Below are 12,093 nucleotides of genomic sequence, written 5' to 3'. Positions count from 1 at the left end.
TGCAGGGCACTGTAGAGCGACAACATGACCCAGCCCAGTAACGGCAGTGCTGCAGGGCACTGTAGAGCGACATGACCCAGTCCAGTAACGGCAGTGCTGCAGGGCACTGTAGAGCGTCATGAACCAGCCCAGTAACGGCAGTGCTGCAGGGCACTGTAGAGTGACAACATGACCCAGCCCAGTAACGGCAGTAATGCAGGGCACTGTAGAGCGACAACATGACCCAGCCCAGTAATGGCAGTGCTGCAGGGCACTGTAGAGCGACATGACCCAGGCCAGTAAAGGCAGTGCTGCAGGGCACTGTAGAGTGACAACATGACCCAGCACAGTAACGGCAGTGAGGCAGGGCACTGTAGAGCGACATGACCCAGTCCAGTAACGGCAGTGCTGCAGGGCACTGTAGAGCGACAACATGACCCAGCCCAGTAACGGAAGTAATGCAGGGCACTGTAGAGCGACATGACCCAGTCCAGTAACGGCAGTGCTGCAGGGCACTGTAGAGTGACAACATGACCCAGCCCAGTAACGGCAGTGCTGCAGGGCACTGTAGAGTGACAACATGACCCAGTCCAGTAACGGCAGTGCTGCAGGGCACTGTAGAGTGACAACATGACCCAGCCCAGTAACGGCAGTGCTGCAGGGCACTGTAGAGTGACAACATGGCCCAGCCCAGTAAAGGCAGGGCTGCAGGGCACTGTAGAGCGACACATGACCCAGCCCAGTAACGGCTGTGCTGCAGGGCACTGTAGAGTGACAACATGGCCCAGCCCAGTAACGGCAGTGCTGCAGGGCACTGTAGAGCGACAACATGGCCCAGCCCAGTAACGGCAGTGCTGCAGGGCACTGTAGAGCGACAACATGGCCCAGCCCAGTAACGGCAGTGCTGCAGGGCACTGTAGAGCGACAACATGGTCCAGCCCAGTAACGGCAGTGCTGCAGGCCACTGTAGAGCGACAACATGACCCAGCCCAGTAACGGCAGTGCTGTAGGGCACTGTAGGCAGTGCTGCAGGGCACAACATGACCCAGCCCAGTAACGGCAGTGCTGCAGGGCACTGTAGAGCGACATGACCCAGCCCAGTAACGACAGTGCTAAAGGGCACTGTAGAGCGACAACATGACCCAGCCCAGTAATGGCAGTGCTGGAGGGCACTGTAGAGCGACACATGACACAGCCCAGTAACGGCAGTGCTGCAGGGCACTGTCGAGCGACAACATGACCCTGCCCAGTAACGGCAGTGCTGCAGGGCACTGTAGAGCGACAACATGACCCAGCCCAGTAACGGCAATGCTGCAGGGCACTGTAGAGCGACACATGACCCAGCCCAGTAACGGCAGGGCTGCAGGGCACTGTAGAGCGACAACATGACCCAGCCCAGTAACGGCAGTGCTGCAGGGCACTGTAGAGCGGCAACATGACCCAGCCCAGTAACGGCTGTGCTGCAGGGCACTGTAGAGCGGCAACATGACCCAGCCCAGTAACGGCTGTGCTGCAGGGCACTGTAGAGCGACAACATGACCCAGCCCAGTAACGGCAGTGCTGCAGGGCACTGTAGAGTGGCAACATGACCCAGCCCAGTAACGGGCACTGTGCTGACCCAGGTAACGCACTGTAGAGCGACAACATGACCCAGCCCAGTAACGGCTGTGCTGCAGGGCACTTTAGAGCGACAACATGACCCAGCCCAGTAACGGCAGTGCTGCAGGGCACTGTAGAGCGACACATGACCCAGCCCAGTAACGGCAGGGCTGCAGGGCACTGTAGAGCGACAACATGACCCAGCCCAGTAACGGCTGTGCTGCAGGGCACTGTAGAGCGACAACATGACCCAGCCCAGTAACAGCAATGCTGCAGGGCACTGTAGAGCGACACATGACCCAGCCCAGTAACGGCTGTGCTGCAGGGCACTTTAGAGCGACAACATGACCCAGCCCAGTAACGGCTGTGCTGCAGGGCACTGTAGAGCGACAACATGACCCAGCCCAGTAACGGCAATGCTGCAGGGCACTGTAGAGCGACAACATGACCCAGCCCAGTAACGGCTGTGCTGCAGGGCACTGTAGAGCGACAACATGACCCAGCCCAGTAACGGCTGTGCTGCAGGGCACTGTAGAGCGACAAAATGACCCAGCCCAGTAACGGCAATGCTGCAGGGCACTGTAGAGCGACAACATGACCCAGCCCAGTAACGGCTGTGCTGCAGGGCACTGTAGAGCGACATGACCCAGCCCAGTAACGGCAGTGCTGCAGGGCACTGTAGAGCGACAACATGACCCAGCCCAGTAACAGCAGTGCTGCAGGGCACTGAAGAGCGACAACATGACCTTGCCCAGTAACGGCAGTGCTGCAGGGCACTGTAGTAACGGGCAGTGCTGCAGGGCACTGTAGAGCGACAACATGACCCAGCCCAGTAAAGGCAGTGCTGCAGGGCACTGTAGAGCGACAACATGACCCAGCCCAGTAACGGCAGTGCTGCAGGGCACTGTAGAGCGACAACATGACCCAACCCAGTAACGGTAGTGCTAAAGGGCACTGTAGAGCGACATGACCCAGCCCAGTAACGACAGTGCTAAAGGGCACTGTAGAGCGACAACATGACCTTGCCCAGTAACGGCAGTGCTGCAGGGCACTGTAGAGCGACAACATGACCTTGCCCAGTAACGGCAGTGCTGCAGGGCACTGTAGAGCGACAACATGACCTTGCCCAGTAACGGCAGTGCTGCAGGGCACTATAGAGCGACAACATGGCACAGCTCTTACTGACCTACTTCACTCCACTCTCTAATGATCAAACCCTCTGGAGCTCCAGGAGAAATGCAGTAAAACCAGACTGCGCATAAGAAATATGGATCACCACAAACCACAACACAAGCTACTAGCTACCAGAGCTTGGGTCAATTCCATTTCAGCTCAGTCAATTCAGGAAGTAAACTGTAATTCCAGCTCCATTTTTTCTCACAGAGAAGCACTGAGGAAAATTTGAATTGAATACTTACTGAATTGAAAAGGAATTGACCCCAACCCTAGTACCTACCCAACCTTTGCCTCTCCGTGCACAGAGGTGGAGAGATGCATTCTATTGAAACTACATTATTTAATTCTAGCTAACACAAGGAGATGCTAGAGAGACCAACACTGCTTCTAGCCATCTCAACGACAAACAGTATTACCGTATTTACGGTAATAAAATGCCAAACAACCCCAGGTTATATCACTTTCACTTGCTGACAGACATCTCAAGCCATCCTCTAACAACAAAGGGCAATGCAACCACAGCCATACGAAGAATTGTTTATCACAATAAATCAGAAAATAAATTAGGAATCATCTTATTAACAGTAATTCTAAAGTCATTCTCAAGTTCACACCAAAACACAACATTACACACAGACACACGCACACATTTCTTTACAGATAATTCTAGAGCACTGTGTGGATACAATATGAACAAAGCCTCTCTAGCAGCTCTACATAAGAGTTCTCAAGGCACTGTGAAGGCTCTGGGGTGAAGTTTCCTGTAGGTACAGATCTAGGATCCGCTTTCCCTCCCCCAATCTTAACCTTGACTGGTGAAAATGTTAAACTGACCCAGAGTCTAGGGGAAACTTCTCATGACATACATGTGGATAAGACACAGAGAGAGAGAATATGTTTGAGTGTGTGTGTGTGTGTGTGTGTGTGTGTGTGTGTGTGTGTGTGTGTGTGTGTGTGTGTGTGTGTGTGTGTGTGTGTGTGTGTGTGTGTGTGTGTGTGTGTGTGTGCGAGCGCATGTGGGTATTTTTTACCTTTGAGTAGATTGCACCGCCAATCTGATTCATATAGTGTGTGTTGTATCACGTGTATATATTCTTACCTTGGGGGATAGAGTGGACTGCTGGTTTGATCAAAATGCGTGTGCGCTTGTGTGCATGTCTGTGTGATTGCGTGGCATATTTGTGTGTGCATGCGTGCAAGTTTGTGTGTGCTTGTTTGTGCGTGCATGCATTTTTGCTTGTGTGTGTTCTTACCTGGGGGATAGCCTGGACTGCCAGTCTGGTAGAGGTTGGGTGTATAGGTAGGAGTCTGAGCATAACCTGCAGGATAGCCTGAGGACAGAGAACAGAGGCCTTTCAGAACAACATTGCCTGGGTGCGTGCGTGTGTGCGCGCGTGTGTGTGTGTGTGTGTGTGTGTGTGTGTTGCATGGCTGTGTGTGTGTGTGTGTGTGTGTGTGTGTGTGTGTGTGTGTGTGTGTGTGTGTGTGTGTGTGTGTGTGTGTGTTGCATGGCTGTGTGTGTGTGTGTGTATGTAAGTACATGCAAGTTAACATATGAGTGGATGTGTATGTGTTGTAAGATTCAAGGTCAAAGTTAGGACAGCACAGAGACAGTGTTGGTCCAGAGTGCCTGTGTGGATGGGATAATCACATGTTATTACTCTATGGAGCCTCCATCTCCCCACATCCCCGTCACAGTGATTTACAGTGCAGCCCCACCCTCCTGCACCTGATTCATGAAACAATTGACCAGGACACTGCAGTGGATGCAGCCCATCCATATAGGTTGGATGTCAGTGATTGCGTGGAGTTGCTGACAGTTCAGATACGATAAGGTTGAAGTCTCCTGGGTTGTATTCATTAGGGTACCGACTGAAAGAAAACAGACTGAAACAGGGAGCGACTACCTGAACTTGTTCAATATAAGAAATGCTTGCTTTCGTTTTACATTGCAAAACATTTAGTTTTGTCTTAATTAATGAATATGACACTGGTTCAGTTTCAATGGGACGTATTGAGGTACTTGGTGACTCATAGGTGATCTTATATCAAAGGAAATAGGAAGGAAGTGCTTTAGAAGAGGAAACGTGCCATCCAGGAACGGTAACTATAATCTTTTAAGCTATTATCTCTGAATAATACAGGTGCTATGAAGAGATTGAAATAAAACTGTCCACTTTGAGTGTTTGCTGCAGCTCGTTCCAGTCGCTAGCTGCAGCGAACTGAAAAGACAAGCGACCCAGTAATGTGTGCGCTTTGGAACCTTTAACAGAATGTGACTGGCAGAACAGGTGTTGTATGTGGAGGATGAGGGCTGCAGTAGATATCTCAGATAGGGGAGTGAGGCCTAAGAGGGTTTTATAAATAAGCATCAACCAATGGGTCTTGCGACTGGTATACAGAGATGACCAGTTTACAGAGGAGTATAGAGCGCAGTGATGTGTCCTATATGGAGCATTGGTGGCAAATCTGATGGCCGAATGGTAAATAACATCTAGCCGCTCGAGAGCACCCTTACCTGCCGATCTATAAATTACATCTCCGTAATCTAGCATGGGTAAGTAAAATGGTCATCTGAATCAGGGTTAGTTTGGCAGCTGGGGTAAAAGAGGAGTGATTACAATAGAGGAAACCAAGTCTAGATTTAACTTTAGCCTGCAGTTTTGATATGTTCTGAGAAGGACAGTGTACCGTCTAACCATACTCCCAAATACTTGCATGAGGTGACTACCTCAAACTCTAAAGCCTCAGAGGTAGTAATCACACCTGCGAGGAGAGGGGCATTATTCTTACCAAACCACATGACCTTTGTTTTGGAGGTGTTCAGAACAAGGTTAAGGGTAGAGAAATCTTGTTGTACACTAAGAAAGCTTTGTTGTAGAGTGTTTAACACAAAATCCGAGGAGGGGCCAGCTGAGTATAAGGCTATCATCTGCATATAAATGGATGAGAGAACTTCCTACTGCCTGAGCTATGTTGTTGATATACATTGAAAAGAGCGTGGGGCCTAGGATCAAGCCTTGGGGTACTCCCTTGGTGACAGGCAGTGGCTGAGACAGCAGATGTTCTGACTTTAAACAGTGCACTCTTTGAGAGAGGTAGTTAGCAAACCAGGCCAAAGACCCCTTAGAGACACCAATACTCCTTAGCCGGCCCACAAGAATGGAATGGTCTACCATATCAAAAGCTTTGGCCAAGTCAATAAAAATAGATGCACAACATTGATTAGAATTAAGGGCAATGGGGACATCATTGAGGACCTTTAAGGTCGCAGTGACACATCCATAACCTGAGCGGAAACCAGATTCCATACCAGAGAGAATACTGTAGACATCAAGAAAGCCAGTCAGTTGATTATTTACCTTATTTTCCAACACTTTTTTATAAACAGGGCAAAATAGAAGTAGGCCTATAACGGGATCAGCTTGATCTCCCCTTTAATTAAAGGGTGAACCGTGGCTGCCTTCCAAGCAATGGGAACCTCCCCAGAAAGGAGAGACAGGTTAAAAAAGGACAGAGATAGGCTTGGCAACGATAGGGGAAACAACCTTGAAGAAGAAAGGGTCTAAACCATCTGACCCAGATGTTTTCTTGGGGTCAAGTTTCAGGAGCTCCTTTAGCACCTCGGACTCAGTGACCGCCTGCAGGGAGACACTTTGTAGCGGGGCAGGGGGGGAAAAGGGAGAAGCGTCGGGGCTAATCGCATTAGAAGCGGTAGGAGATTAGGAAATATTGGACGGGCAAGGAGGCATGGCTGAGTCAAATAGGAATCCTGACTTCATGAAGTGGTGACTAAAGAGCTTAGCCATGTGCTTCTTGTCAGTAACAACCACATCATCAACATTAAGGGACATAGGCAGCTGTGAGGAGGAGGGGTTTATTCTCCAGATCTTTAACCGTTTTCCAGAACTTCTTGGGGTTAGACCCACAGAGAGAGAACTGCTCCTTAAAGTAACTAACTTTGGCCTTCCGGATAGCCTTAGCACACTTATTTCTCATTTGCCTGAACGAGACACAGTCAGCCTGAGTATGAGTGTGCTGAGCCTTTCGCCAAATGAAATTCTTGAGGTGGAGTAACTCTGCATGATCACGGTCGAACCAGGGGCTGAACCTGTTTTTAATTCAACATTTCTTTATGGGGGCGTGTTTGTTAACAACACCACTGAAAATATAAAAAAGAAGGTCCAAGCTTCTTCAACAGAGGGGCTCAAACTAATTCTATACCATTTTACAGAGGCCAGTTCATGAAGGAAGGCTTGATCATTGAAGTTTTTTTGCAAGCGTCTATGACAAATCAGGACAGGTCGTTTCACTGAGCAGCCATTACGAACACAGGCTGTGAAACAGTGATCACCAAGGTCATTACAGAAAACACCAGACTGATACCTATCAGGATTATTTGTGAGGATAACATCAAGAAGAGTAGCCTTTTCTGGGTGTTTGGAGTCATACCTTGTGGGATTGGTAATAATCTGAGAAAGATTTAGGGAGTCCCATTGCTTTTGGACTTGGTCAGGTGGTTTAAGTACGTCCCAGTTTAGGCCACCTAGCAGGACAAATTCAGACTTAGTGTAAGGGGCCAGGAGAAAGCTTAGGGTAGGTAGGGTACAGGCCGGTGCTGATGGAGGACGATAGCACACAGCAACAGTCAACAAAGAGCTATTTGAAAGTTTAGTGCATAAAACCAGCAAATCAAATTGTTTAGGGCCAGACTTGCTGGAGACAACCGCGCACTGAAGGTGATCATTGGTAAAGATTGCCACTCCCGCACCTTTGAAAGACCTGTCTTGCCAAAAAAACACTCTTCCTTAACCACGTCTCAGTAATGACCAACACATCTGGATTGGAGCTGTGAATCTACACTTTCAATTTATCCATTTTAGGTAATAAAGGCAATAAACTTCTAGAAAACCCAGGCTTTTACGAGAGCAGAAATCAGTGAAGCACATATCAGAGCACAAGTCAGAATTGGGGCTAGCAACAGTAGCCATCAGGGTGTACATGCACATTTCCAGATATCATCAGCAGAAATGCAGTCAGGGCATGGCAGAGGACAGGGAGAGCTCTGCATTGCTTATTTATGACATTTGAATGTGCATTAGATGGCAACAAGATCCTACTGTAGAGCAATTTCATCAGGTAACATGAATACAAAGCCGGTGAGAGGTGGTTAGAATAGGATGGGAGGCCAACAGTCTGTGTAACCAATAGAGAGTCACTTTCTGAAGGCACTGTATGTCTCAGTTAGGTCACACAGAGTGATCAGATCCACCTAAAGGGAATGTTCTCAATAATACTTAATGGGCATAGAACAAGGCCCTGTCCTCGTAAGTATTCATGACCACTTGTCACCCTAAAGAAAGACTGAGTCCCAAATGGTACCATTTCCCTATAAACAGTAGTGAACTTATATTGACCAGGGCCCATAGAGTGGAAATCAGATGGAAACTTAAAGGCACACAGCATTTCCCTGGAAATTGAAAATAAGTGGTTGGGGAAGATACAGAGAATAGAGTACAAAGCTTAAAGCTAGTCTAAGAAGCAGTATATCTGTTCTATGTGCACTATTTCTATGCTTCCCTTTGTTAGGTTGAGTTTTTGAATCATGTACTTTCAATTTGTTTACAGCAGCTTAAGAATTCTGAAAAGACAATATTTTTGCTTATGGAAAATATATTTCACAGGGGTTTAGATGGTACAATGATTCTCTACACAATGACTGCTTATTGTATCACAAACTGAAATTAGGTCAACAAAACTCCTTTTCAGGACACTGTCTTTCAAAGATACAGTGGGGCACAAAGTATTTAGTCTGCCACCAATTCCCTTCCTGCAAGCTCATCCTGACATGACCCTCCAGCATCACAATGCCACCAGCCATACTGCTCGTTCTGTGCATGATTTCTTGCAAGACAGGAATGTCAGTGTTCTGCCATGGCCAAGCGAAGAGCCCGGATCTCAATCCCATTGAGCATGTCTGGGATCTGTTGGATTGGAGGGGGTGAGGGCTAGGGCCATTCCCCCCCCCCCCCAGAAATGTCTGGCAACTTGCAGGTGCCTTGGTGGAAGAGTGGGGTAACATCTCACAGCAAGATCTGGCCAATCTGGTGCAGTCCATGAGGAGGAGATGCACTGCAGTACTTAATGCAGGTGGTGGCCACACCAGATACTGACTGTCTTGATTTTGACCCCCCCCCCCTTTGTTCAGGGACACATTCTTCCATGTCTGTTAGTCACATGTCTGTGGAACTTGTTCAGTTTATGTCTCAGTTGTTGAATCTTGTTATGTTCATACAAATATTTACACATGTTAAGTTTGCTGAAAATACAGTGGGGCAAAAAAGTATTTAGTCAGCCACCAATTGTGTAAGTTCTCCCACTTAAAAAGATGAGAGGCCTGTAATTTTCATCATAGGTACACTTCAACTATGACAGACAAAATGAGAAAAGAAATTCCAGAAAATCACATTGTAGGATTTTTAATGAATCTATTTGCAAATTATGGTGGAAAATAAGTATTTGGTCAATAACAAAAGTTTATCACAATACTTTGTTATACACCCTTTGTTGGCAATGACAGAGGTCAAACGTTTTCTGTAAGTCTTCACAAGGTTTTCACACACTGTTGCTGGTATTTTGGCTCATTCCTCCATGCACATCTCCTCTAGAGCAGTGATGTTTTGGGGCTGTTGCTGGGCAACAGACTTTCAACTCCCTCCAAAGATTTTCTATGGGGTTGAGATCTGGAGACTGGCTAGGCCACTCCAGGACCTTGAAATGCTTCTTACGAAGCCACTCCTTTGTTGCCCGGGCGGTGTGTTTGGGATCATTGTCATGCTGGAAGACCCAGGCATGTTTCAACTTCAATGCCCTTGCTGATGGAAGGATTTTTTCAAAATCTCACGATACATGGCCCCATTCATTCTTTCCTTTACACGGATCAGTCGTCCTGGTCCCTTTGCAGAAAAACAGGCCCAAAGCATGATGTTTCCACCCCCATGCTTCACAGTAGGTATGGTGTTCTTTGGATGCAACTCAGCATTCTTTGTCCTCCAAACACGATGAGTTGAGTTTTTACCAAAAATTATATTTTGGTTTCATCTGACCATATGACATTCTCCCAATCTTCTTCTGGATCATCCAATTGCTCTACAGCAAACTTCAGACGGGCCTGAACATGTACTGGCTTAAGCAGGGGGACACGTCTGGCACTGCAGGATTTGAGTCCCTGGCGGCGTAGTGTGTTACTGATGGTAGGCTTTGTTACTTTGATCCCAGCTCTCTGCAGGTCATTCACGAGGTCCCCCTGTGTGGTTCTGGGATTTTTGCTCACCGGGGTGAGATCTTGCGTGGAGCCCCAGATCGAGGGAGATTATCAGTGGTCTTGTATGTCTTCCATTTCCTAATAATTACTCCCACAGTTGATTTCTTCAAACCAGGCTGCTTACCTATTGCAGATTCAGTCTTCCCAGCCTGGTGCAGGTCTACAATTTTGTTTCTGGTGTCCTTTGACAGCTCTTTGGTCTTGGCCATAGTGGAGTTTGGAGTGTGACTGTTTGAGGTTGTGGACAGGTGTTTTTTATACTGATAACAAGTTCAAACAGGTGCCATTAATACAGGTAACGAGTGGAGGACAGAGGAGTCTCTTATAGAAGAAGTTACAGGTCTGTGAGAGCCAGAAATCTTGCTTGCTTGTAGGTGACCAAATACTTATTTTCCACCATAATTTGCAAATGAATTCATTAAAAATCCTACAATGTGATTTTCTGGATTTATTTCCCATTTTGTCTGTCATAGTTGAAGTGTACCTATGATGAAAATTACAGGCCTCTCTCATCTTTTTAAGTGGGAGAACTTGCACAAATGGTGGCTGACTAAATACTTTTTTGCCCCACTGTAAAAGCAGTTGACATTGAGAGGACTTTTCTTTTAGCACCCAGGAAATGGCAAAGCAATTTCTTTATATTGCACCTTAAAATAATATAGAAGAGAAACATTTACTTTATGTTAGGCAGCCTAAATGGAAAATAAGGGGTTGGGAAGATGTAGCGAATGAGAAAATATTTACTGAAGGTTAGTGTAACGGGTTTCGTAGGTGGAAGGAGAGGGGGACCAAAGAGCAGCGTGGTATGTATTCATGATATATTTTAATGAAATATCACTGGACACAAAAAACAAAAGGAACAAGAGAAATAAATGAAAACCGAGTCCCGTGTGGAACAAACACTGACACGGAAAAATAATCACCCACAAAACACAGGTGGGAAAAGGCTACCTAAGTATGATTCTCAATCAGAGACAACGAACAACACCTACCTCTGATTGAGAACCATACCAGGCCAAACACATAAACACAACATAGACTACCCACCCCAACTCACGCCCTGACCAAACTAAAACAAAGACATAACAAAGGAACTAAGGTCAGAACGTGACAGTTAGGATAGGCCTACTGTATATACAGTGCCTTGCGAAAGTATTCGGCCCCCTTGAACTTTGCGACCTTTTGCCACATTTCAGGTCTGGACTTTGACTTGGCCATTCTAACACCTGGATATGTTTATTTTTGATCCATTCCATTGTAGATTTTGCTTTATGTTTTGGATCATTGTCTTGTTGGAAGACAAATCTCCGTCCCAGTCTCAGGTCTTTTGCAGACTCCATCAGGTTTTCTTCCAGAATGGTCCTGTATTTGGCTCCATCCATCTTCCCATCAATTTTAACCATCTTCCCTGTCCCTGCTGAAGAAAAGCAGGCCCAAACCATGATGCTGCCACCACCATGTTTGACAGTGGGTATGGTGTGTTCAGGGTGATGAGCTGTGTTGCTTTTACGCCAAACATAACGTTTTGCATTGTTGCCAAAAAGTTCAATTTTGGTTTCATCTGACCAGAGCACCTTCTTCCACATGTTTGGTGTGTCTCCCAGGTGGCTTGTGGCAAACTTTAAACAACACTTTTTATGGATATCTTTAAGAAATGGCTTTCTTCTTGCCACTCTTCCATAAAGGCCAGATTTGTGCAATATACGACTGATTGTTGTCCTATGGACAGAGTCTCCCACCTCAGCTGTAGATCTCTGCAGTTCATCCAGAGTGATCATGGGCCTCTTGGCTGCATCTCTGATCAGTCTTCTCCTTGTATGAGCTGAAAGTTTAGAGGGACGGCCAGGTCTTGGTAGATTTGCAGTGGTCTGATACTCCTTCCATTTCAATATTATCGCTTGCACAGTGCTCCATGGGATGTTTAAAGCTTGGGAAATCTTTTTGAATCCAAATCCGGCTTTAAACTTCATCACAACAGTATCTCGGACCTGCCTGGTGTGTTCCTTATTCTTCAT

The 12,093-nt window shown here is 47.0% G+C and overlaps 1 protein-coding gene across 2 annotated transcripts in view; it reads right to left on the bottom strand.

Annotated features, from left to right (window-relative positions):
• Positions 1-12,093, bottom strand: part of LOC135550857 (protein FAM168A-like) — a 57,472-nt gene that overhangs the window by 16,154 nt on the left and 29,225 nt on the right. For both annotated transcript variants that reach the window (XM_064982032.1, XM_064982033.1), the window contains exon 3: positions 4,008-4,085. In XM_064982032.1, the coding sequence (XP_064838104.1) occupies positions 4,008-4,085 (78 nt within the window). The remainder of the gene's footprint in view (positions 1-4,007; positions 4,086-12,093) is intronic.

The sequence above is a fragment of the Oncorhynchus masou genome, chromosome 12 (genome assembly GCF_036934945.1).
Source record: "Oncorhynchus masou masou isolate Uvic2021 chromosome 12, UVic_Omas_1.1, whole genome shotgun sequence".
NCBI classification, from domain to species: Eukaryota; Metazoa; Chordata; class Actinopteri; order Salmoniformes; family Salmonidae; genus Oncorhynchus; species Oncorhynchus masou.
This window is presented reverse-complemented; position numbering and strand designations above follow the sequence as displayed.